At 41.6% G+C, this 27,518-nt stretch overlaps 1 protein-coding gene across 3 annotated transcripts; it reads right to left on the bottom strand.

Moving 5' to 3' along the window:
• Positions 1-5,052: 5,052 nt before the first annotated feature.
• SEPHS1 (selenophosphate synthetase 1) lies at positions 5,053-27,306 on the bottom strand. 3 transcript variants are annotated; one of them, XM_009578188.1, is made up of 8 exons: positions 27,044-27,306; positions 23,701-23,804; positions 18,826-18,933; positions 17,783-17,937; positions 16,880-16,970; positions 13,418-13,517; positions 11,700-11,912; positions 5,053-6,431 (listed from the first exon to the last, which is right to left on the bottom strand). In XM_009578188.1, exons 1-8 carry the CDS (start codon positions 27,234-27,236, stop codon positions 6,217-6,219), a joined length of 1,179 nt encoding a protein of 392 aa, XP_009576483.1. In that variant the 5' UTR covers positions 27,237-27,306; the 3' UTR covers positions 5,053-6,216. The 3 variants fall into 3 exon arrangements, with proteins under 3 accessions (XP_009576483.1, XP_009576484.1, XP_009576485.1); XM_009578189.1 differs by having other exon boundaries at positions 5,060-6,428; positions 11,696-11,912; positions 17,783-17,904; XM_009578190.1 differs by lacking the exon at positions 11,700-11,912 and having other exon boundaries at positions 5,060-6,431.
• Positions 27,307-27,518: the final 212 nt, after the last annotated feature.

Genomic DNA, 27,518 nt, shown 5'->3' with positions numbered 1-27,518 from the left:
TGACACAGAGGTTCATTTCTCATCACCAGAAGATTCAAGAAGGGCTTCTACAGATACGTTAGCAGCAAAAGGGAGGCAAAGGAAAATGTGGACCCAATGGAGAACAAAATAGGGGGACCTAGTGACACAGGACATGGAAAAGGTCAACGGGCTCGATATCTTCTCTGCCCTGGGCTCTGCTGGCATGGTCTGTTCTTGGCCTCCATGTACCAAGCAGCGGAGTCTCAGGCCATGGAGCCTCACCCATACTGCAAAAGACTGAGTTGGAGACCACTGAAGCAAACTGGGCGTTTTCAAGTCCATGGGACCATGTGGGATGTATCTGTAGGAGCCAACATAACTGCAAAGCTGCTCTTCTCCTGTGCCAGGGGAGGTTCCTGATGTCTGGAAAAAGGCAAATGTCGTAGCTGCCTTCACAAAGGGCAACAAAAAGGATCTGGGGACCTCAGCCTCCAAAAAAGTTATGGAATAAGCCCTCCTGGATTTGCCATGTCCACATACTCCACGGACAAGATGATTTGGAACAGCCAGTACAGATTTACCAAAGGCAAATTGGGCCTGGCCAACCTCTTTGCCTTCTGCGAGGGAATGGCTCTGTGGACTCGGGTAGGGCAACAGGCAACATACACCTTTACCTTAGGAAGGCTTTTGCCTTCTTGGGACAGGCGGACTATAACGTGGGTGGAAAATGGGCTGAACTGCTGGGCTCAAAGGGCTGTGATCAGCAGCACGAAGTGCACTTGGTTACTAGTGGCATCTCCCAGCATTCAGTAGCAGAACCGATGCTGGTTTATCTCTGTGTTACTGACCTGGACAAGAATTAATCCTTAGGAAGCTGGCTGAGGACACCAAGCTGGGAAGCAGTTCCTAATTCCCTACCACTCGGGGGGACCTCAGCAGCCAGGACCCCCTGGAATTTGAGCAAAGGCAGAGTGCCACACCTGGCATGCAGTAACCCCGTGCTGCGGGACAAGCTGGGTCCTGCCTGCCTGCAAAGCTGCTTTGCAGGAAAGGACTTGATGGACGAGTTGAGTATGAGCAAGCGGTGTGTGCTTGCAACGAAAAGGGCTGACCGCATGCTGAGCTGCATTGGCAAGAGTGCGGCCAGAGGGTCAAGGGAAGTGGTTCTTCCCCTCTATGAGGCAGTTTGTGAGATTACATCTGGACACCGTGTCTAGTTTTGGGCTCCCCAGCATGGACATTGACATCTGGAGCAAGCTCAGTGGAGAGCCGCAAAAACGAGGCCTGAAGCACATGATGCACAAGGACAGGCTGAGAAAATAGCTCGGCTTGAAGAAGAGAAGGCTGCAGGGAGATCCTACAGCTGTCTGCAAGTACCTAATGGGGAGGGATAGAGAAGACAGCCAAACTCTTCTTGAAGGTTTACAGCAAAATGTAGAGACAATAGGCACAAACTGCAGCAAGAAAAATTTCTGTTAGATGTAAGGAGAAAATTCTGCACAATGGGGATGGCCAAACACTGGAACAGGGTGCAGAGAGATTGTGAAATTTCTGCCCCTGAAGATATTCAAAACGTGACTGCACACAGGCCTGAGCAACCTAATGTGACCTCAGGGTTGTCCTGCTTTGGACCAGGAGACCGCAAGACATCTGTTCCAAACCAAATTATTCTAAGAGTCCAGCTATGGTGGTACGAGCATCCCCCAACTGACCTACTACAGGTCAGGAATGTGCATCTGAACATAAATCTATTTTTACCTTAGAAATATCAGGACCATTTTTCTGGTGTTACTATTTCCCCCTCTCTGAAGGTTGGAGATGTAGGGCAACAGCTTTTTCATGCCTTAAAAAATACAACAGAAAATATGTCAACATTGCAAGCAAAAGCACAGAACATCACTGGTTGGTTGGAATATCAGCATTAGCTTAAGTATATCTTGGGTGACAGAAGGGAAGACGTAGTATCGTGGTCTGGAGACAGGGCAAGCAACGAGGCACACACCTGGAATCAGAGTCTGGAGCAGCAAAGCCTGTGCTGAAGTGCTGAAGTCTAACTGCTGCTGCTGGAAGCACAGCAAGCCAAATTAAAGCTAGTTTAGACACACGTGGAGGAAGTCCTCCATGCACACATGGTTGTGGTGCAATCCTAGTTTGTCAAGAGACAGGCTGCCACCAAGTTGAACAGCATTGCCTTCCACAAAAGCAAAGTCCTGGCCTTTGCTGAATTTCAAGCTTTGGGCAACCTCTACCCACCTACTGAGGCTCTGCAGCCTGGCTTCTCTCTCCAGCGTGGAAAACAAGGTCTCAGGACTACAGCTGTCCCTAACTTCTGAGCTGTGTGTGCTCACCCACTCCTAAAGACACAGATGCCTTCAGAAGTACCAGAGACAGCTGGCTCCATCATAGCCAGCTCTGGGCACTAAGAGCTTAAAAAATCCCAAGCTCTTCCTACATGGCTGGCTCTTGCAACGCCAGCTGACCTCAGCAGTCAGCAAGCTGACATGCAGAAGTCTCCTTCAGAGATGTTGCTCCTATTGAGGTCCTACAGCTTCCCAAAGGGATGCCCTTCTCTCTCATGACCACCCAGCCTAGGAAAAACGCCTATCTAAAAGCTGAATAAGAGGATATTTTATTACCTTTCCCCTCTTCAAGCAACAACCACAGAGGCTGCCAATCACATCTTGTGGTCAGAATGCAGATGTACCCCCAGAAGGTGACTCTTCCCAACTGTCTGCCAGACGTTCAGTGAAAAAAAAGCACTAAATCAGTAAGTATTGGCCATTGTGCCCATCCGTTCCCCCCCCCCAGTCACTCAGGTTTGCTGCCCTCTCACTGCAGCATTCACACTAATTTTTGTATCTCCTAAGTAGAAAAGGGTCAGTCCTGAATTTCTAGCAAAACATGAAATCAAAACAATACTAAAAAAAGGACAAAACTATTCTGACTTTATATACTGCCACAGATAATTTTAAGAGTGTTATTTTTCCTGATGCAGGGGCAAAAGCAAAAGGCTGAGGAAACCAACATATTAAAGAGAGATAGCAGGTAGTAGCTTTCCAAGAATATATGCTACTTATCAAATGTATTGATTAGGCTAGTGAATATTCCAATTATTAAATTCTTTCTTCTCACAACCTTGATGGGAGTTTTACAAGCAGCCTTCTCATACAGACTGAGGGATGGAAGTTGGTGCCTGCAGAGGTACCTGTGTATGCAAACAAAAGTACATTACATTTGTATAAACGACTGGATATAGATAATAAAAACCACTGTTCGCTGTTGCTTTCTCATTAGCTTTTTGATGCCAGCATCTCAAAAAACTTCATTTAAAGGAGATCTTTAAGTGTCTTTCTTAAAGCTGCATGTCTTTGGACTTGCTAGCACAGTGCAATATACCCTCCTACGGCTTATGCTTGATCTGCAATCTCTTATTTAGCAAAACAAATCATAAAACATCTTCTACAAATCACCGCACTCCTTAACCGATTAGGTGATTCTAACAGAGGACTTCCCAACTCAATAATCACCCACTCAGCGGCACATTTCAGCCGGCCGAGCCAGGAAGCGCTTTGGGATGTAAATTCCAGCCATCAGGAAACATCAGGAGAGGCTTCCACCATCAGTTTACCCGAGAGGGGTTGTGCTTGTGGCTGGCTTCAGCGGCTGCAAAGGGAAGTCTTCCTCTGAAAATCCAAAAGGTTCTTGCCATGAAAGGTTGGCAAGACGGTTGTGAATTTTCACTCACCTTGCTGGCGAGCGAACATTCCTCCGCACACCCTTCCCCTTGAAGATGAACCTTCTACCATCCAAGGCACGTCTAGGGAAGGAGAATTCTTGGTTTCACACCTGGCTGATGAACTAATCAACCTAAGTGAAAAAAACCCCAATATCTACCAGCTAGTACGTTTTTCTGCTCAGGGTGAGCTTACACACATCTAGCGCCAGTTTAAAATACAACAAATCTTTGTAACCAGTACTTTCACGCAGAAGTACTCAACCGTTTTGCACGCATTTGATCTAGTTAAGAGGTTTTTTTTAATCTAATAAAATAACCTATGTAATGACAATCTTGTCCGTGACCATAAAGAAAACGAACATAAGCGAGCTCCACAGTTTTGTATCAGGATACAGAACAAACTTCACAAAATGGCAGAAAAAAAGAGGAATTAAATCAGTATTTTTTTGCACAAACAACTGGTTTTTAATGCTTTGTTTTCAGAACTGCTGTGAAAATCCTAACAATTTTTTTTTCCCCCAAAGCAAAGTAAAAAACTCAGTTACTGCTTTGAGGTCTTGTGGTGAACACACAACTTGCAGACAACTTCTCCAGGAAAAGGAGCCTGAGGTTCTGCATGGTTTAGGCTACTCACAAGCAGGGAAAAAAAAGAAAAAAAATCCTAGCTTTGCAAAAAGTGTCTGTTGAGAACACTACTGAGTGGAAAGATGAGCCACATTTTGCCAGAGTCTTCACTAGGAGCAAGACAGAAAATTTAGACCTTGCATGATGCGCAGGACTGGTTCATCTCTAGGGACTCATTTTTCATAGACAGAAGCCCTTGTAATTCGTGCTGGTAGCAGTAACAATTATCCAAGATTTTCTTCTTCCTGGTTTGAACATCAAGGAGCGAATTCCACAATCTGGGAAAGGCTTAAAAAGAGCTGGTTCAGTGAAGCGCACTCAGTCCCATTCAGCAGAAGAACCGCACGGTGTGTCTCGGCAGAGCAGAGCCAGGCAGAGCAGTCAGCAGCGAGCCTGCGGCAACGGGGCAGCTTACTGCGCCGCCCGGGAAAAGATGGGTTTCAGCATCCGTTCCACTGACAGGGCTGCTCACGAACCCTCGTCTAGCTTACAGCAGGCACAGCCAGGAGGACTTGCAGAGGAAACAATACAAAACCGTTGCATACTTTGTGCTGATAAGTAAAATAAACAAAATCAAGTGGATAATATACTTGAAGATAACCTACTTGCCCCCAGCTTTGGCATGCAGGCCGAGATATTCTAGATTACCACTGGACATCACAGCTTGCAGAATTGATCAAAGGAGTAATAACAACACTTGCAATAAAATAAAAAAAGGAGGATTTCTCCTCTTTCCAGTTTGTAATTCAGCTAGGAATCAAAAAAGTTCATGCACTTATACAAGAGCAATAAAAAAAATTAAATATTTATTTTGAATAACAAGCTTAAGTTCAAGCTGCAATGTTGGCAACGTAGATTTTAAACACAGATCACAAAAGCGTGCACAAAAATGTATTTGAGCGAAGAACAAAATAATACTAAGAATTATACTAAACTGCTGCTGATTTTAAGGAAACAAAAAAGGCTTGTAATCACTATACAAAATATAAAATGTATTAAACACTACCATCCACAGAACAGAGGCTTATTTTAGTTTGATTATATTTAAAAATTATTTGTGTAGTTATTTATATAGTGAATTGTAAATGAATATTATACAGTAACCTCCTTTTGGTCTGCAAAACCTTTGTTGCACTATAGCACATCCAATCACATTGCAAAAAATGAATTATTTTTTCTTACTATCAATAAAGAAAACAATCATTGATAATACAGTAAATATTGTCAGGTCTACAAATAATGAAATTAAAAATGACTCCTTCGACTCTGAAGCGCTTTCCATGCAAAGTCAGCACTTGCTCGTTTAAACAGAGTGCACTACCAAGCAATGTCCAGGGTCGTAGATGCTCTTGATAAGACTAAACCTTACAAAAAAAAAATTTAAAAAAAAAAAAAAAAAAAAATCAAAGATTGAATGTAATCATGCAACCCTCTTACTACGGGGTATACCCACTGTGTCACTTATCAATTTATTGCCTTTCTGGAATATCACTCAAGGCATCAAAATTAGACTTATGATAAATATACATATAATGAAAGGACACAAACTGCTATTCGACACTACTACTGGTAATGTCTGTGCTACGTGAAAGCACCTTTAAAAAGAGCCTATGCGGCAAGAGATAAGTGTCTAAAGATTCAAAATGAATCAACAGTATTGGATAACAATATAATTCTCAACTCAGAAGCTGCCTCAAGATTAGGTGCATCTTCAGTTAATGTAACAGGAAAAAAAGGCAATGGATTTTATTTTATTAATTGTATCCACTCATAAACTGACCTAAGGCCACCAGATGTGCAGACACAACAAGTTTTCTTTTCTTTTTACAGTTCTTTCAATTGTAGGATGATAAAGGAATAGATCTATTTAAAAACAAACAGCTATTTCATCTATATTAAGAGGTGGCACCAGGCGTCGGGTTCACGTTCTGAGTGGCCACCTGTGGTGCGACTTCAATGATTCGTGGTTTGTCTATAATTCTGGCCGTGCGGTTGCCCTTCTCTACAATGCCAATAATCCATGCTTGGTGACCTTCGCCGTATTTTGGAGACTTGATCTCGGCACAGAAACGTGCTGCCTGTTCTCGTGGTAAACAGATGAGGAGGCCTCCTGCAAAGAAAAAAAGCAGAGCATTAAAATGTCTGATTGCAAAGGGATCTGCCCAATCCCTATTCAGACAAGTACTTAGTGACTTCTGTCAAACTCCAAGGACTCCAAGAGGAGACATGGTGGAAGTCTGAGCTCTTGCTTTACAGAACTAAGTTTGTGCCTGAATTCAGTGTTTAGTGCGTATGTAAATGAAGCCAAATACACACAAAAGATGTTGGCAAAAGGACATCACACTGATGCCAATAAATGACATACTGAAACACCACCAGCATTGTAAACTTCCAACAGAGGACTGCAAAGTGCCTCCAACACAGAAACATTTTGGATAAAGGTCATATTCAGATATCTATAACCACATATTGGTAGCAGCTGATTCTGCAAGTAATCCCATTGCCTGCAATGAAATCATTCATCAAAGTAGGGGCTATTACCAGAGAATGCAAGAGGTAGAAAATTAAACATAGGCTTGATCCAGTGCTCCCTGTGACAGTCCTTTTGACCCCTTTGTTAGGGAATTTTCTAACCTTTTTTATCCTTTCCCATGAGATTTTTTTCTCAGAGACAACTCAAAAATATTTGATTTACTAATGAATGTTTTTCAGAAGCAGCACAATAACTAGTTAGCAAGCTTGCCATTCAGTTATTAAACCTAAGAACACTTCCATTGTAAGAATCCCAAAGCACTGAAAAAGGTGGCTTGGCAAGTGAATTGTCAGCTCTGGCACAAATTTCCAGGGGGCTCTGACCAAATCATTAAATGTTTTGGTGCTACCCTTTATTACTAGAGTATTCAGCTTTTCTATATGCCTTACCTTTTCTACATTTATGCTATGTTGCAAACGTGTGAAGCACTGCAACACAGAGCAGCAAACTCATCTGCAGGTGCCTAATTAAACCTCAAAGCATTGTACGCTACATGCAGTTTGCACAGCAAGTCTGTACACTGTGCTGTATTCTGACGCGCAGCAGCCTCTTGTAAGGGATGTTAAAATATCATCTCCCATTGGAAAATGTTTGGAGAACATAGGCAAGAGAGTATATTCACGCAAACAGGAATTTGGGCACATGCTGAGGCTTGCTTACTCTTAAGAGGGTTACTTGACCCAAAGTCTTCTCGTCTGGGCGAAGGGCATCAGCCAGCAGCACAAGTCGTACCACCAGCTCTGAGCCAGCCCTGGGGGTGAAGGGCCACCCTGGGCTCGGTGCCGCCTCCTCCTCCATGGCCCTTGGACAGCTTCTTAGCACCTTGGGGACCTTTATATTTGCGTTTCCAAGCAAACAGTCCTCTCAGTGGTGACTAAAGACACTTAATTTAAAGCCATGAGAAAGAAGTAGCTACTGAACATAAGGAATTATTTATAAGAATAAGTGGAAGTGTGAAAGTTATTTTTTAGGTTCTATATGAAGCAAATGAGTGTGCCATCCAGAAAAACGCCTACCTCTCTCAGGCATTTCAGAACATAACATCCAGGTACTTCCATCAAAAACAACAAAAAAACCCCAGAAACTTGAAAGACGGTGTTTAAGTTACTCCAGATGTTACAGAGAAATCAATTGCAAAGAAATTGCGTGCCATTCCCATGGAACACTCTAAATCAAATTGAAGAGAAACTTATGTCATGGTGCAAGCGATTCAGGGAAGAGGTTTACAAGTGGTAGTGCAAAGAACATGCTAACTAGCCAGAAGAGAGGAGTAGAAGCGTGGTGAAAAAGGAAGTAAGAAAGAGCACAAGAATAATCTTCACTCAACTATCTTTTCCCCACACACTCTCTTTCTGTAATTTTGTACGCATACCCTGTTAACATTCTTTGGCAAGATCAGAAAAATGTACAAAATCCCAGTTTCCAAGCAAAAATCACTTCTGGCTGCATCCCAGTTTGATCAATAACCCTTAATAGAGGCTATAGGCTACTCTTGATCACTAGTAGGATTCCTGTCTGCAGGGATTATAATTATTTCTCTGGTAGATTGACCAGTCTCTTTAACCTTTTGGTAACTCCTTAAGGTTTTCCACTATGTATTCTATCCTACTCTACTCTATTCTATGTTACTGGCGTTCCCAGCTGCTCTGTTTTTTGTACAATGGACAACTACAAGAAGTCTTCACCTGTGCAAGGTCACAGCCACCAGGAGTTTAAGTTCTTGCAACGTGCCTGTGGAAAATGAAGCAGCGGTGCCACTCTGCACTGAAGCAAGCAGCATTTCATGGTGTACCAAGTTTCCGAGGTCTGCGTCAGCCACCGCTGAAGACAAAGCAAATGGGCTGCAGATGGAATGAACAAATGGCCATGGTGGTTTGAGAGCTCACTGCACGCTTCTTTTGGGGGTTGAAAGGACACAGATACTTGTTTTCTGTACTGGTTTACCTTTCTAAAAATCCACGGGTTGTTTTGGTAGGAGGTTTTGAACACTGTTGGTTTTAACTGTTCTAGTGCAAGCAGGGAACTGGACAGAAAACTTCAAAAGCAGACTACACAAAGCTTTGCAATTAAGAGCAGAGATACAAACAGCTCATGAATCGAAACCAAGTGTCCTTGCTCCTGCTAATGGCTTTCTCCCACAATGACTAACAAAAGGATGAGATCATGAGCCTTGCCTCGTCAGGCACTAACACAGCTCTTCTCTTCTACCCATCTGCCTATTTCCACAAAATTTGCAGAAACACCGCGTTGTTGAGATACCTCTACTACACTAAAAAAGTTGGCTGATACCACTCAATGGTTTATTAGAGGACTGACAAAAATACACACATGCATGAATAGCCCATATAGAGTTAACTTTGTAACTTATTTCTGCAAACAGCCAGTCTAATAAACAGAATTAGTGTTTTGAAACTAAATGCCTGATTGCAACTTTAACCTTTACCAAAGAGTTATCTAAAAGAGAGAGCAAAATCATGTGAAACTGCAATTTTAAGAAAATACACCATAAGCAAGAGTGCCTGGAGGATGGAACAGATGACATAATAGATCTTTCTAACACTGACTTTTGTCAACAGGTGCCCAGCAAATACGCACTGGAAAAAACACAACAGTCTTAAAATCCATTCAAATCGTTTTCCAGTGAATTTCTCATTGCCTGCCCACTCTGCTGAAAAACATCTGTTCACAAATGAAGAAGCTACAGACAGAGCATTTCTGGAAGTTTAAGACAACAGAGAAAGAGCGTATCTATATCATGGTATGAACAGCCCTGAGCAGCCCCCAAAAGGCATCCTCACAACTGGATATACAGGCGCAGCAAGACAGACGCTTGCCTTCATATAAATCAACCCCAGGACATGAAGTGCGCAAATGTCGTGGGTCTGAATGCTAACGAGCCGTCCCAGCACACCATGCCCAAGCTAATACACACTGCTGCAATGTGTCAGGCTATCTAGCGTAAGCCTACAGGACTGCAGTTATATAGCTTTCAGACCAGAGTTATTATGTCCACGTGGCTATGGATGTTTCTAATATTTGGCAGACACTGCCCTGTAACAAATCCCTATAGCCACCTCTAATGCGAGAAATGCAACGCTGTGATGAAATAAAATATACATGTTTTGAGGCACCCAAAGTTCACAAATAACCAGATATGTCTTGCTGTTTTTTCCATCATCATCTATCTATGTTGAAACATAACCCGTTCAGCGTTTCAAAGGCACCTCTTGCTCTCAGTCCCAAAAGTGATTCTGAAGTCGACTGTTTTCTGCTTCCAAGTACTCTCACAGCAGTGCGTACATCTGCACCGTTTTATATTCCTTCAGTGAGGAGACAGAATTGGATATCCCCAGGGTGCAGGATGGGCAGCTCTGAAGACTCAAGCACTCAGTTTGCAGCTAAACCATTCCCATGCCAACTGCTATACAAACCTCTGCCACAGCCACTCACCTGAAAGAGCATCCTGCAGTTCCAGCTCCGTCTCCACACTATTTTTTGGCCTCTTTGCAACTGATAACAAAAGCTACTAGCACTCTGTTTATGTGGACTCCTGGGTAGTAAGAATCTGTCTGGTGCTACCAACCTTGTGGACACAGCTTGCCAAACTGCCACCAGACACTTCTGGTCTCTGCTGACTGACTCTGGATTTGAACTCTTGAAACGGTTCACGTCCCATATCCTGTTACACATCATCTGAACCATACAGTCTCTGTAGGACAGAGCATCTGTTTAAACACAGATGGCTAAGGAACAATTCAGCAGATCATGGTTAAGTTGTGTATTCGCTAGGGGAAAAGTTTATGGCTCTCGCTGTGGTGCTTCTTTCCAGATCTTCGGACTGTTTTGCTTCAAGGGGCCCCCTCTGTTGTGAAGTGCAGAGAACTTGGATAATACTTTTGGAGAGCAGGAAGAGGGTGGAGAAATGAGATAAGAGAAAAGACAGATCTGTTTCTACATCTTCTGCATTTCCCAAAAAGAAAGAAAAGTCAGATTAAAAAAGAAAAACAAGATGGAACAGGACAGAAGATTCAAGGGGAAAATGAAATATAGAAACTTCCAGCAGAAGACAGTGATCATGCTAGTCAGCAAAATGGCCTACACTTTATAATAAGGCAACTTTGAAACATCAGAAGTTCTTATCACCTGATGACTGTTTAAATGCTTATCTGAAACGAACTTTGGTCCATAGCCTGACTCTCAGTACACATCTGTTGTAGTCATTGTCACCGCAAGTGGCAACTATATTAGAGAACTTGGTACACCATGAACATTTTTTTTTCCTGCTAGTCACAGTCCCTTAAAGTCAGATTCCATATATATGTAAGGGAGAAAATCCATATTCTTGGATGTCTGTATGCTGTGGACAGAGAAGGCCTCAGTTGCCGAGACTAGCCCGTTCGGCACTAAGCTTCACATATATTCATAATGAGAAACAAAACACCACTCATCTGACTGGCAAACCTACTGCAGGTGGCTTCACCTTTGAAAAAACTGTGTCAGTTGTGCTGGGATTTTCAGATATTCACTGTTCTGGAGTTAACAGCTACAAGAAAAATAGGTTTCAAAAGAATTCAGAATCATCACTAACTTCTAGCTGCATAATGTTCTAGATATAGCAAGGGTTTCTATAATAGTGTTTCATAACACTAGAATAGAATGGTGGTTTGGAAGTTAGGCTGAAGAAGTTAATTGTGAACAGTTGTGTGGCTGATGCTCAGTAGCTTGGATATACAACAAACCAACCCTGATTTTGAATGCAAAGCACATGATTTATACATTTGAAATGGTAATAAATTTTAACGTGGAGGTGCAAGGAAGGAAGAGGCTGGTACAACTGTCACCTACCTGAAGTCTCCGGACAAGTTCCATGCATGAGGCCAAACATATTGCCACAAGCCTTACTGACAGCAGCCATCTTAGCAAGAACAGGAAGGTTATGAATAACAAAGGACACCTCATTTCGCTGCTGCTTGGCAAGGTTTTGTGCATGCCCCAGGATTCCAAATCCTGTGATATCTGTAGCTGCATGTGCATTGAAAGTGTGCATGAGTCCAGCAGCTACAAGAGAGGGAGAGAAAAAACAACAAATCAGAAAAAAAAACCCCACTATCAGGAAAAACAATGCTTCAACAATATTGTGCACAGTTTGAATGAAGTTGCATACCTTTAATTTGAATCAGGTTGCGTTACTGTTTAAATTTAAAAAAATGCTTGAAGGAACTGGAATTCACTACTACTGCATGTAACTGTTAAAAAATTCAACTTGTATTTAAGGTATTAAATCATGCTGAAAATCCAGCACCAAAGTTGTATTTATGAGCATGCTCTATTAGACATGTGCTACTAATTTATATTAGCAGTGTAAGAAACGGGGGTTTGCTCCAGATTCAAACTTCCCGAAGTTGAGGGCCAGAGAGGTTCTGAGCTCAGTTTTGCTTCATTAAGGGCAAGGACCAGACTCATCCTGGGTCAGTTTTTTTTTCCTCCCCCTGCCACTCCGTAAAACTATCACATCAGAACTTAAAGTTTAAGAGCTTAACAGCAAAGCCTGCAGGTTGTGGGGGAAGGGCCCCAGCCTCCCCACCTATGCACTCATGAAATTCTTGGGCATTTGCAACTACAGAGCCCTGGGTGGGAAAAGGGCACCCCTGCATGCAGGACAATAGCTCCAGTTAAGAATATTTAAGTGTTGTTAAAAGGTGCCTGACAAAAGTGAGTGGAGAAAAACAAAACCAAGAATGCTTTGCCCTTCTTTGGTGCTTCCCAATACATGAGCAGGACCTGAGTTCTTTTCCATAAGACAATCCTGGTCATTTATTTTTCCTGGAAGACTTTGTGAAAGAATGAAATCCAGTGGGATGACATAACAAATACCAAATGAAAACTGAATAAATGGGAGAAGAGATATTTAACTATCCCTGTTCCTTCAACTGAGAAGTAAGGAAACACCTCATTCAATTCTCTGCTTCTCCAAAGATACTTTGAACAAAGAAGGGAAATCCTGGATTAAAATTTCTAGGGTAAAAGCAGAACCTTCCCCTACCAAAATTAAAATTAAAAAAAAAACAACCCACCACAAAACCAGGAAAAAAAAAGATAACGTGCTACATATTCCACACTTTGGGAAGCACATAACATGACAAAATTAAAAAAAAAATTAAATTGAAGCATGGAAAAATAAAGAGATTTTCCTTTTTTATTCTGTTTTGAATTCTTTTAACCTTATTATAATCAGGCCCTCACAAGTTCTCTAGGCACAGAAGATGAGGAACAAATCCAATATATTTCCCTTTAAAACATCCTCTAACTCACTGGGATGTTACTCGCAGCACTCACAAGTCATAATCATCTCCAGCAGCATTTGTGTTTTTGCTGTGTAATTAAAAGGGGGCATTTGATTTTAATTTGCTTGCTTCACAAACACTGAACAGCAGAAAGATGGGGAGAAGGAAGGGATAAAGCAACTGTCTCACATTTCTGCACGGCAGTGAAATGAAATTAAGTATGGAATTAGGAAAACCCACAACCTCCCCTCCACCCCCCCAACACACACGTCTTCTTACCTGTTCTGTTCAGTCGTGCCATATTCATCATTGCTTCCTGGTATGCTAGTTCTACATCTTCTTGCGTTACCACTAGTTTGATTTTATTCCACTTTTCTGGCTAATGGATGAAATAAAGATAATTCTTTTAGATTTTCAGCTGTATATTTTAAAGGACACCCTAACCACTTTAAAAACATCCCTCATCCAAAATGTACTTTTTTTTTTTTTTTTTTTTTTGACTCAATTAAAGACAGGCAAAAGGTTCAACAGCCAGAGGTGTGTGCCTTACTCTGCTGTACCTGAGTGAAGTTCATTTAAAGATCTGTTAGGCACTAAGCACCTCAAATCTTGCTTTCAGCAGCAGAGTGGAGTGGAATAACCTACCCTTCAAAGGTTATTGAAAGAACTCCTTCAAGGCAACTCTCTGGGTTGAACTCCACAGCCAAATGAAAAGAACTTTGTTGCTGGATGTTGAGATTTGTAATCTCTGGCTTCTTGGTTTTTTAAAAGAAAATTCTTGATTTCATATCTGGACACTTTTGATCAAGAAAGGCCACTGATATCCGCAAGTTCAGGTCTGAGGAATGTATGCTAAGGCAGGATGTAATCACCATAGTGAGTTAGGATTAAGGTAGTTTCATAAGCACCTCCTTCCACCCATTCTCCAGTGTCTTATATGGACTCATGCCTCCATCACATACTAAGAAATGCTTTTCATCCCAAAAGGCTCTCAGAACATTTTAGGAAATGGTACCTTTATAAAGGGCAATTGTTTCATTCAAAGCTGAAGTAATTCCAGATCCAGAATGAAACAAAGCAACCATTTAGCTGTTAAGAGCAACACTACAAACTGGTTTAATTTTCTGCTTTTTTTGCAATGGAAATAAAATTACAGAGAACTGAAAGTAAACAAAAATAGGATTTTTGACGCCACAATGCCTACACTGCCATTCCACAGAGTAAATGCACAGAACAAACTTCTTACTAAATCAAAAGTGAAAAAACTACTAAGAATTGGTATAAGATGCTGCACTGGGGAAGGACCTTGTCAAAGAGGCTCTTATCCTTAACAAATGAGCTCTGACTTTGAGGGGTATAAGAGAGAATCCAGAAATGGCAAGAGGGGGAAAGAGACTGGTCAGCCAAAACAAATCATTTGTTAAAGAGCAAGGAAGTACAGCAGTAAGATCAGAGCTTCTGAAATTAGGTTGAACTGGGGCTGACCAATTAAGTAAGAGAGCAAGTAAAAAAAAAAAAAAAAAAAAAGAGGCTATTAGAGAGGGGACAGAATAGTGATTATTCTTGCTGCGGGTATGACTGAAAAACCTGAGCAGTCATTCTGCCTTAGTTTTCAAAAACACGGTTCTGAGGCTGATCATGGGATGGAAACCAGTCAGATGATGGGAATGGAAATCACAAATGAGGTGGAAGCAGAACTCAAGGCTGAGGCTAGAAGAGCCACAAACACAGGTAGGATACAAATTAGATGCAAATTCCTCTCCACTATAGCAATCCGATCCTGGGGTTAGTAGAGAAGAAACAAAGGCAGAAAAGTTCACAAAAGTCCCCAAGCAACTTTTAAAAGCAAGCTTAGATTTCCAAATAGGAAGGGTCTGCAGACAACAGCAAGGGCTAGAAAACCCCTTCTGAAGGGGCACATCACAGCAACCCCTTTCATGCTTTTCAGCTGAAAGAGGAAAAGGCAAAGGGATGCCAGTTCCCAGCTGTGGACCAACCTAATCAGTCCACATGGCAGCCAAAGCCACAGCAAACAGCTTCACCACCCCCAGCACATCCCTGACCTGGTCCCCTGGGGCCCCGATGGGGCCCAGCTCCCTGCGGACTCTTTGCAGTCTCTTCCTTTGCACCCTGTGGAAGCTGCTGCCAGCAACACAGCTGGGGCTTGGCTGCAACAATGCTGGAAGCAACCAAGCAAGGAGGACAAATTTTGCCTCCATTTGGATCTTCCTTTCACTTATCACCAGGAACTCATTTGCTACTGCTCTGTTTAAATACCTCAGCTTTTAGGCTGGGTTTTTTTTTTTTTTAATTTGTTTTGCAGTAACGTATCTCTACACTCCAGTTTTCCTTTCTGGCCTATGCATAAACTTGCTGTACTTACGTACCTTTTCCCACATACTTTTCAATACAAAGTCAAATTCCCTACCGAAATTTGATTTATGGGTAGATTTGTGATGGGTAATTCTAGTTTCACTTTCCCCATTCTTTCACAAAACAAAGCTGAAGAAAAGGCAGCACAGCTACCCAGAAATTTTCCTACCACAATCAAAGATATATGCTGTTTACACGTAACAGGAGGATTGATTTCCTTGCTGTCCTCATTTTTCAGACCAGAAGGTGTTTCTGGTTGACAGTTAAGGAAATTAGAAGTACTTGAAATATGTGGTAATTCAGAATATCCTTAATTTGCAAGTCTGTTTGTCAGTACAATAATAGATATGTTAAGAAGTAAGATTATGGCCAGAAAACATACTATAAAATTGGTGTCTTGTTGTTTCACTTCATTTTCATATCAAGATTATCTGAGGCCCTGATCCTTATATCTGATGGGAAAACGCAGGATTCTGCAGAGGTCAAAATTGCTAGGCCAGACCCTATGAAGAAGGAGAAAAAAATTTTTTTCTTGTTGCTCATGCTTCACACTCCAATGAAGGTTTAAGCTGGTTCTCTCCCACTTTTGCTAACACAGGCTTTGTAATTAGAATTCATCTGACAATGTAGTGGCCAACAGCCAAGACAAAGTAGATTCCAGCTCACTCCTCTGCCCGTCTATTGGCTCAGTAGTCCCAAAAGTAGAAAAGATGCATCTTTTTAAAGTGTAAACTGAGCAGTTATAATTCTGAAGACACATACTGGGAACCAGATAACATAAGCAGATGCCAATTTTGCACTCACTTTTCAGTTCAGTAGTTACATTTTTGCCTGAAGTAACAGATGGAAGTATGTCTACACACATAATGCTGCTGGAAATAGTCTTATTGAATGCACAGGGTAATACATGTGAAACGTAGATATATTTCCATGTACACAAGCAGAAAGTCTATGAACACAGACAGCAATCTTGGCCTAATTACCATCAATAAGCTTTTGCCAATTACTTTGGCAGGTGGAGTAGGGCACAATTTTACCCAGGGTGCTAGTCTGTTGTTTTGTTAGTAAACAATTTTGTTTATTACAGCAGTGCCTGAGAACTAACTAAGAATTAGATGCAATTAAGATGGGCTCACTAAGCACAAAATAGCAAACTATCTCAATTCCAAAAAAGTTTTGCACATAAGCAGGTAAGGCTGACACACCAAGGAGGAAGGAGGAGAGAGAGGTGGTAGATCATTCCCAACTAAGCCCTCAGTGTACTTATTACACCGCTGAACTTTGTCATTTTGAGGTTTTGAGGGAATGAGGAAGGTCACCTTTAACTCACACCCCTCTTCCCTATTTCTTTTTTTGCAGTGTACTCACAATATCTAGCCACTGGTGGACAGCTACAGCCACTTGTGTTCCCAAGGGTTTAGTTAATACAAGCACATCTCCTGGCACTGCATTGTCTGGCCTGAAAACAAAGAATTCATATATTAATTACATAGCGAGATTCACACACGTTATTAGGAATAAGTGCTGATAATTACGTTTTCACAGACCCATGTATCTTGTTGCACAGTTAAGAACTGACTAATTGCAGACTACCCTTTGGGATCCATTGCCACGGGATATTATTGAGCAAAAAGCTGCAAACTTATTTAAAAGTGCTAATCCTTCTTTCTTGGAATATAACAATGCTTGCAGTCAGACACACAAAATTACATCTTTTCTTTCAATTTACTGGAGACATAAGATAGGATAGGGAAAAAAATTCACCTTTGTTACTTCAGGGCATAAGATAACCATCACTAGAATCATGAACAAATTCATTTGTATAGTGTAACATGCCACAGTGGGACATTCAAAATCAGCTGTCAAACGGACAGAATGCTGTAAACACAGCAATTCTGTAGTTCTCTACAGCCATTAATAGAATAATTGGGAGATGGTTTAAAATGTATGTATAAATACGACAGAAATTTATGTCCCAAAACAGTCTACAATACCTTTAAAGGTTAGAAGCTTAACTCTCCTGTCAAAAGGAGAAGAGGATTAAAAGATACTGGGGGGTGGGGAGAAGTAAAAGGACATCCTGTTTAAAAAAGCAAGTATGTACAAAAGATATGTGCCATCTGTTGAGTGCTAAGGACAAATGCAAGCAGGAGAAGGTACTGCTTTATCCATCAGGAGACAGATCACAAGATCACAACATGGTATTTAAAGGATTTTTTACTGTATCCCTTCAGACCAGTGCCTTTGATTGTTCAGCGATTTAAAACTTACATTATAAATTCATTAGGCTGACAGACTGTCGTGGCCACTCCTCCTAAAACAATCCAGGGATTTAACACTGTTTGGCCACCAGTAACAGATGTTCCTGCCTCTTCTGCTGCATCTTTGAAACCCTGGATAATTAGAGGCATCACTTTGTCTCTTTCCTAGAGATCAAAACAGAAGTCAGAGTTCCATACACAGCAGAGCTAGTCATTTCAAGACTGGTCCAGGGCTTTTAATCACTCAAGCTAAATGCCCTCATGGCAAATAGTTCATGAAAGAAAAGCCAGCCTTAGGAAGAGGTTATCTTCCTGAAAATTGCATGTTATCCCACAGAGCTACGGTTTTACAGATCTTTGTAAAAGAGGTGAAGAGACATTTTTATGCTGAAGAAACATTCTTCAAAAGGCCATATAAAAGTACAGAAATCAGAGTTCTGGAAACTCAGAACAACTATCCTGCTGTTGTAATCAGGTACAGCCACAGCAGTGCAGTGCAATATGACAAAGTTAAATCAAGCTGCATTTGGCCTCCACTAATCTGCAAAGTTTCAACTTACTTCCTTCTAAGAATAAACATGCCTTTTTTGCTAGAGCAAACAAACAAACATGCTGGTCACTTCCACAAAAAAAAAAAAAAAAAAAAAAGAAAAAGAAAAGCAATCTATTTCAGTTTCTTCTGCTTCAGAGAGATGTTACAAAGCTGGCATAAGCAAACCAGTAGTATCTATCCAGGTTGATAAATGAATTGGTAACCAAATGCTGCCTTGGAGCAATATTGTCCTGAATTGACAGAAGCAGGGACCCCATTTGGTGGAGATGAAGGTATTAGCAGCAGAAGATTACAGTGCCACAGAAAACTAAACTTTTAGCACAAGTGACCTCAGAATGTTTACGAGGCAAGACCCATACTATGAACTGAGATATTCAATAAAACCATCTCTTCTTTAAAACGGTTCAAACTTTGAGGGGAAAATATACTAAAGATAAATACATTCTAAGCATGTTTAGCTGTTTGGGTCTTCCTTCAAAAGCAAGTACCAAAAATCTTACCCTATCTGTCATTTTATTGCTGATTCCAAGGAGCATCAACATGTTGTCGCATTCCGTGACCCCCATGGCATAAAGGTCACTTAGGACATTGGCACACGCTATCCGTCCCTGAAAAAGAAAGACAGACAAAAAAAAAATCTGCAGGACTGTTTGTGAATGTTCAGACAAACACCAGCCATGAACAAAACTTCCAGCATGAGTTTGCACTCTGAGACAGTTGCTTATTCCACAGGCTCCTGCATTAAGAAACCCAGCCAAGATGTGGTATGATCGATCCATTTTGTGCAACAGGCACATCTAGAAGTGCAGATATCTGTTCCTTTTACAGGTAAGGAGAGAATTCATCCCAGCTGTCTTGGTCACTTGGTCATACTCTCTCACTGACTACATAGGAATCCCACACTAAGTTTAGACTGGACGCCTAATTTTAGAGGCTGCAGTTAAGCTCAACAACGTCTAGCTTTGATAACAAGCTCAGTTTACTTAATCTGATATGATCCTCTTTATTCCAGCACAAAACTGTACACACTGATGAAGACAACCATCGTATGTAATTCACAACTGCTAGGAAGCTAATCCGAAAAGTGTATATTGCTGTACCTCTTCTTCATCGGAATATGTAGGAGACAGGGACCTTGATGAGAAAGCCGTTTGTTCCTCTCCACTACCCTGGAAGCCACGTCTACACTCCTAAGTTTTTAGGAGACTACTCTTCTTCCCGGAGGATACAGTTGTGCTGGCAGCATACAGCCACACTGGGGTCCTTCTTCTGTCAGGAAGTCAATAAGAAGCTGTCTGCAGAAGACAGCATGTGCTGGGGATTAAGGAGCTCAGGGCATCCAGAAGCTGGCCTTGTCACCGCTTAGGAGGATGCACAGCTACTGAGGGAAGATGTCTGTCCCCCACCGCTTGTATGGTGAGGGATATGTTCCTACTCTATCACTTGCTCAAATGACAAGATAAGGCTGAATTTTCCTACAGCACATACATTTTAATTGACTTTTGTGTGTGTGAACATCTCCACTAACAAAAATTTGTCCATGAGACCTAGTCTTCTGTTGAAGATTCCTCTAAGAAGTCTAGAAGCTGACAGGGCTGAGAAGGGATCACCTGGGTCATATGAGCTTAGCTACTCTGATTTTGCTGAATTAATGGATCCGAGGGAGGGTTTGTTGGGATGTGGACCCAGCACAGATGAGACATCGAGTTTCCTGATGAAGATGCAGAACTTTGATACAGGATGTGCCCTACGGGATGGCCAGATAATTTTAAAATACAGGACAAATTCTGTTTTGTTACTCTGGAAGACTGCACGCATTTTATTAAAATTGCTTTAGGTTTACAGCTGCAGAACTGTAACCAACATCTGGTTTTATGATTGTAAATCTGTGCTTTTCATAAAGTTCAGAGGCAACACCACCATGATAAAAACAACATGCTTATTTGACACAATTTGGACTACAGAAAGATGCTTTAGCTGGAAGACAAATTTGGCGGGGGGTGAGGGGGGAGGAATCTAAGCACATTTCCACCATCTCTAAAACCTTACAGTCTAATCACACATCCGGGATTTTTGCAAAAATTAATATTTTCAGGCAGTTACCTTACTTGCTGATGACATGAAACAACACCCCCAAATCACAATTAAATATAATCCAGTTTTTCATAAATTCAATAGCTTCCAGTGGCATCAGGGGAATCCCTTACACTTGGAACTGGAATATGTTTTGATCATTTAAATCTTAAAACTATTAAGAGAAAAATGAGCTGTGTACTGCATGGTTTGATGGATATTGGCTGTTAAATTTCTAGATGTTTAAGAACACTAAAGCCTGCCACTTTCCTTTTCTGGAAGGGGACTATCAAACCATTCTCCACTATCTTCAGTATTTACCAAGCAAACTGCTGGTTTATGCCCTCTTAGGAATGACAGATAAGTTTTTAAAACCACACTCACAACAGCTCTCTATTCTAGTAGTCAGAGGTCAGTCTAACACCGCTTTTGCCAACTGGCAAAACCACTACGGAAACAAATTCAGAGTGCAAGTCTGAAGTAGCAAACGGAACAATACATGGCTTGTGAACACCAATAAACATGACAGGATTCACAAACAGGGGTCATCCTAGCTGGGTCCCGCATGCTACCTGACTGCTTGCTTAGTCCCCCTGAAACACTAATATCTATGTGCAATACTAAGAACTATTTATAAGGGCAAAGGACGGAGTATCAGACCCCCGTCCCCAGTCTTGAGTGAAGGTTCTTCTTAAAAGGGCACAAAAAAGGTCCCTGGAATGGAGGGGGAAGGAAGTCCACTCTCAAACCAGCCAGTTTCCTGCTCAAAAAGATGTCTCCACAGGGCCACAACAGAGGCCAGTACCAGTCCTATTACTGGTGGCTTGATACTTATTATGAAACCTATTTTCAATTGCTTGTAACTTTTCTAATATCAAACCATTTAAGTTGAATAGTCCTACGCTGGATATAGATTTTACAGATGTACATCTTAGGGATACTTCAGACAACATGGATTGAGTGTTTTCAAGAACGAAGCCGAAGAGGAGGGGAAAGGGGAAAAGAAGGAAGAGGGTTTTTTGCATATAACTGCAGAACTTTGTTTTAAAATAGGCAATGACAGAATGAAAGATGTTTTCTGAAGCAAAAATCTGAAGTTCAGCTGAGTCCACATGCAGTTTTGCCTTCCTCAGCTGTTTTCTAATCCCTCCTGTGACAGCACCCAGCTTGGAGTCCATTTGCACTTTTGGCTTTCCCTCCTTGCTTTCTCTCGCCCCAGCTAGGAAGAGAGATCAGATAAGGAGCTGCAGGTAGACACTGTGCACAGAGAAACAAAGAGACTCTAAATCAGGGAACATCCACCCAAAACGAGGCTAGAATTGACTAGGTAAGGAGACAGAGCAGAAGAGCAAGAAGCAGAGAGTGTACTGCATGTAAGTGATAATAAAAACAGAGACTGGTAACAACAGGCATGGGTCAGGGGGAGTCTAGACTAAAAACAGGGAAAAAAAACATTGGAGAAACAGGGCAGCAGCAGTCTGTCTTGAACAGAGGAGCCCAGAACACACTCCTTTACAGAACCTGGACACAAAATTCCTAAGTCTCACCATTCCTCTGCTCTTAACAACCATCCATAAACCCCATGGCAAATTGTATTTGACTGTTCTCCAACTGATGTTAGTCCACACAAGAAAATGGTAATCTATATTGCCCCCAGGTACTCCAGTCCCCAAGAGAAGAGTTCAACCCTGCTGGATCATCACTGCAGGTATCATCAAGAAGGCTTGTGACAGAATCCCTGTTCTCAGTTAGCTTTTAAGAAGAAATACACATCTGTAAACAGATTAGGAAGTGGCAAGCCACTGCATTAAAATGAATGTTGACAAGAATGAAAAGTGGAGGACTTGAGAATTAGAAAACACCAAAGTTACAGCTGCTGGTGCATGTGGATCACACTATAGACTGTAACTAGGATGCAACCACTGAAGCTGGACTAAGGCCAAATTTACATTCCATTCCTACCACACTGCCCTAAACCTCATCTGGGCACAGGCTCATCTACCCACTCCTGCGGCATCTCAAACCCTTTGTATCTCCAAACAAAACAACCTTCCTCCTTCACCACAGCCTTCTCACGCTGTCCCTCACAAGTTTTTGTTACAAGGTGAGACAAGAGAGTTTCTCAGCTGATGAAGTTCTACACAGCTCTCCAACAACACAGATTGTTTTTTTAATTTTTTTTTTTATCCCAGTCCCTGACAAGTTCCCACATGCTGTTAAAGCAAGCCACTTGAATCAAATTTCTCAGGAGAGCTCAACAACTCTGTATTCCAGAGGCCAGCCTGAGATCTTGGCTGCTCAGTTTGCAGAAAGAGAGCTCTTCTGGAACAGAAATCAAAAGAGCTAGGCTTGCATATGTGCACAACACCTGGTCAAACATGCTACAGAAAAAGAGTCGGTCCCAATCTCAAACTGCATGTCCAAAACCTACCTGACAGGTCTCACCAAACAAACAACGAACCAAAAAGAGCAAATAAAGCATGCAATCATATAAACAGGAGTAAAAGCAAAGGAGTCACATTCAAATCACAGGAAACATGAATTCTAGCATTTAACTTTCATTCAATGAACACCTCCTGTAGAAGTCCTTACAGCTTTACCAAGTCCTTTTTTGAAGTTAATTTGTTTCCCCATGACCTTCTGTTCAAGTCAATACTGATCACCGCCGCACCTAACATCACAGAGGAATCTCTACTGAGACGGACTAAATGAAATACAGACACAGAAGGAGCCGAAGTCAAAGCGCACGCAACTTCCAACAAGTCATTTCAACTTACTCATCTGCAAGCGGAGGTAGTACAACGGGAAAACTGGTGTTGACAAAGCACTCTGAAGTTGCCAGGTGCTATTGCCAACTACTGTCATTTAGGCATTTCCAGTTCCAACATGTTACCTGGTTATTTCAGAACCTCAAAAAAGGCCAATTACAATGCGGTTCTGCTCATAAGTGGAGTTTACTATCTGCTGCTTCACAGACAGCTCTTCTTCCCTGCTTTTGGGCTTTTCAAGCCAAATCCCACAGAACAACAGATGGAGGGAAATTTGAATTAAAGGTGGCAGTTCTCCCAACTTTCACCTATAGAAAGCAGTACTGCAGCATTCCTGGCTGACATGGAAAAGACTACAGGATGAAACTATGCCTTTCCCTCTTCACGTGTATTTAGGAAAGACTCTGAATGCAGTCAATCAAACAATTAGCACTGCACATCTAGAAGAAACAGCCAAAATCGCCATCAGATTGGCAAGTGAGAAGCACAAATCAAATCAGCAATATAGCTAACAATTAAGTTTAGCCAACTTACCATCATATAAGGATCATCCACAATAGGATAAATATAATCTGTTGTCTGGACCAATGACAAACCTCCGTGCCTTAATGGAATAACACAAGTGTCCATCCCAATTCCTGCAGAGACAGAAATCCATCAGTGAGGTGAGTAACTTTGCCCTTAATTATCTTTTGCTCTTAACAAGAGAGCTTATAAAACATGTCTGTGAAATACAACTCACAATACTGCCTAAACAGACACGGCAAATTGCTTCCTTAGAGAAAGCATGTAGCATGAATAAAGAGGAAAACCAAGCAAAGAATGAGAACTCCTGACTACAGCAGAACAGAAGTGTAAATGTCTGAAAGCAAGAACTAAACTACAATGTTCTAGTTTGTTGCAGCATAATAATAGTGCATTGCTTTTAAGAACATCTGTGCTTGTAGGCATGTACATTTAAAGTTAAGAGGAACTACGTGAATTGATATTGTCAAAAGCAAATAGGTTTTCCTGTCACTACCATCTCCACAAAAACATAATGACAGTTTTAAAAGGACATAGCCTCTCAAAAAGGGCATTTTCTCAGTTCAGGAAGAACAAAAAGACACCGCAAGTAACAGCCTAGGCCCTTGGTGAAAGATGATTCACCCACTTGGAGCTTCTGCAACTGTGTTAACCTCACCTTACTTCTATGAGGCTGAAAGGCGGCAAGACGACCTGCTAGATAGGGAAATTCCTTTGAGAAAACCACAATACCAAGCGCAGCATTTTCCCTGACGGTGGGTATTTCAAACAGAATAAGCGATATTAAAACCTCCAGGCATTTGCTGCGATGCAAGAGCCTGCACAAAAGTGGCAGGTGACAAATCACAACATGCTAGCTGAGCTGCGCTCCCTGTCAATATCCTCGTGCCTTGTGGCAACGGCAGGTAGCTCACCTCCTTCCTGGGCTGGCAGCAAGCTGCCTAGAATTACTTTGCATACCTCCAAAGGGCAAGAGTCTTCAAACAACCAGTTTTCAGGGAGCAGATGCCACATTGCAACTTTTCTCCATGTATTAATGAAACACACTACCTAGCAAGTGCTACAAGCCAGTATTTGGCAGTGTCCTGTACAGGGATGGAGCGAACTGCTGTCATCTGAGGTCCTACTGAGGACACAGAGCAGAAGGTCTGCCAGGCAGTAGGTATATAGGTGGAGAGGATTTTGCCTCTCTCCTGCCTACGGTGGCGGATCTTGCCTCGGAAGAGAAGGGATGCTGACAGAAGCTCATGAGCAGTAATTTAGGGTTGCTCACCCTCTGCAGAAGCTACCAGGCTGGTTTGCATGATGTCTAGTGTCTCCAGGGAAGTGCGTATAAGTAGTTACAGCGAAGAGGCTCATGTACAGGAGCTGTTTTGCCCTCAGTTCACCTATTCATGCTGTAATGCTGCAAGACTGATATCATTTGTGCGGTTTTCCACAGCTTCAGCAAAAGTGCTGCTTGACAGACAGGCCAAGGGGCCATGACGGTCCTTCTGAGCCTATGTTTCTGTTCCACCAAAAAAGGACTGACTAAATAAATGAATCTGTTCAGAGAGGTGACTGAAAACAGTGATTTCAAGGTCCGTAACAGCTCTAAGAATTAATATAAAACTTGCAGTTTCTTACCCACAGATATACTCACAGCCATATTTAAGATTGCTCTGGGTAACACCACTTGCAGAACTAAAAAGGAGTGAGGATTAGCCTGCTATTGGCAATTTCCCTCTTGACTGCATCTCAAAAGCATGGTGCATATGCACACGCTGTAAAGTTACCTGTCTATCCCTTTTAAAGCACAGGCATCAGAGGCAAATAACACCAAACTTATCTGAAGACACATTTGTTAAAGGGATACTCACCACAAAAGCATATTTTTAAGAGACCTGAACTCTCCACCTTCTATTACTAATAGATTTCCTGTTACATAATATCACACCTACATATTGATGGCATTAGTCTACTTTTTTACCTTTTCATATAGCTGGAGAAGAAAAATCTATTAGCAGTTCCATTACTGTTTAGAGCCTGTAAGTTTAGAAGAGAAAAAAACCAAACCACAACAGCTAAATAATTAAATCTAAACCAAACTATTACTGATTTTAGAAATCTGCCAAATTGAACTGCCGTTGCGAATAACTTATTTAATTTAGAAAAAACCCATATAAATAGCAATTTAGGCATAAAAGAAGCTGGAAGTGTCCTTCATTAGGGAATATTAAATTATAGTGCCACCCCAGCTCCACACACAATTGCTGCTTAGATATTTCACACAAAGATTGTCATTGTTTAAGCAAGAACACGGGCTCCTTACTAATCTCTCTCTGAATTCAATCTCTACCAGAATAAGGGGTTGCAACCTGTTAGCCTGCTAATAGATGATTAGCAATGTTAAAATGATTTTAAATAAGGTTATTGGACACTAAATTGATAATTAAATAACTTCAGAATAAATACTATGTTGATATTCCTAAATTGAGGGAAAAAAAAAAATCGTTCTGTGCTGCAAAGTAGAGATTGAATATGCAGGGCTGAGTAAATAGACAAACAGAATTAAAAGTGTCATTAAACACATTATCTACATTCATTTATCTATATCAATATTAGGTAGAGTAGCTGGTATCAAAATACCTATGTTCGCCCTGTTGCCCACGTAGGTGGCTTGTGCAGGTGGTTTTCCCTTACTGCTTGCATCATTGTGCAAATACCAAAGAGAAAGTGAAGCTGGCAAGAACACAGAGGTCTTGGAAAGACAGCCTTTCCCAGGCAGCTTCTACAGGTGAGCCAAAAAGTTAGAGTGGGGAACAACGAAAGGACTGAAAGGAAAAACGACAACTGTGAAACAATCCGCTCCCAGCCTCAGCTGAAGCGAGAAAGTTTTCTCTTGCTCACTTTCTCTGACCCAGGAACGGAGGGTAGGGGAGGGAGAGGGGAACTTCACCTGTGAGTCATCTAACTGCATAAAATTCATTGCATTCATTGCATAAACTTCCAAAGGCAATGTATTAATATAAAAGTCCAGAAATTAATTGATACGACTTCAGTTTGCAAAGCACCTACTGGGGAAAGGGAGGAGGAGACTAACTCCTAAGCATGTGGCTATCACAATGGCCATTTCTGACCGTTCCTTCTTTGTAGTTGAGCGCACTGCAGGATGTTAAATAATTAAAATAATATTCTTGTATCCCAGATGTCAACAAATGACAACGTGAGATTCATTACTCAGATTTCTGGATGCTGTGCATGCATTATACAACATACAATTTTCAAACTGATTAAACAAACTGCAAATGAGATCGCGTCACTAAGCAGACAAACAGAAAGATCACATGTGTCTAGAGGAGCAACTACTTACCCAACCTGGGCATCACTGCCCCCAGGAACTGTTCATCTTCCTGAAAATGGTTTTCTTGTAGAGATTCAAGCAGTTTCTGCAAGACATCCTGAGGCACTTTGCAGCCTGTGCCTTTCAGTTCAGTGAATCGGGTCAGACGGAAGCTCTCGTCCAGTTCATAACTTTCTGGGTTAAACGACTCCCGAACAGACATGGTTCTCTCGCACAGACTGCTGGCCTTTCCCACCCCAGAGCAACGGTATCAGTTTCTCTGCTGATCAGTCTAATTTAAAAAAAAAAAACAAAAAAAAACAAAAAAAAAAAAAACGGGGGGGGAAACATTAGAAAATCCTAGGACATGCAAAACAACAGGTTTTCCACATACAGCAAGTTAAAAAGAAAGAGAAAGCACTCAACATCATCTTTCACTTGTTAAGACAGGTGGGCACATCTCACATGACCCATTTCTCTAAGACTGCAAAGGAATGACTCCTCT

This window comes from Fulmarus glacialis, unplaced genomic scaffold, assembly GCF_000690835.1.
Source record: "Fulmarus glacialis isolate BGI_N327 unplaced genomic scaffold, ASM69083v1 scaffold3115, whole genome shotgun sequence".
Lineage (NCBI taxonomy): Eukaryota > Metazoa > Chordata > Aves > Procellariiformes > Procellariidae > Fulmarus > Fulmarus glacialis.
This window is presented reverse-complemented; position numbering and strand designations above follow the sequence as displayed.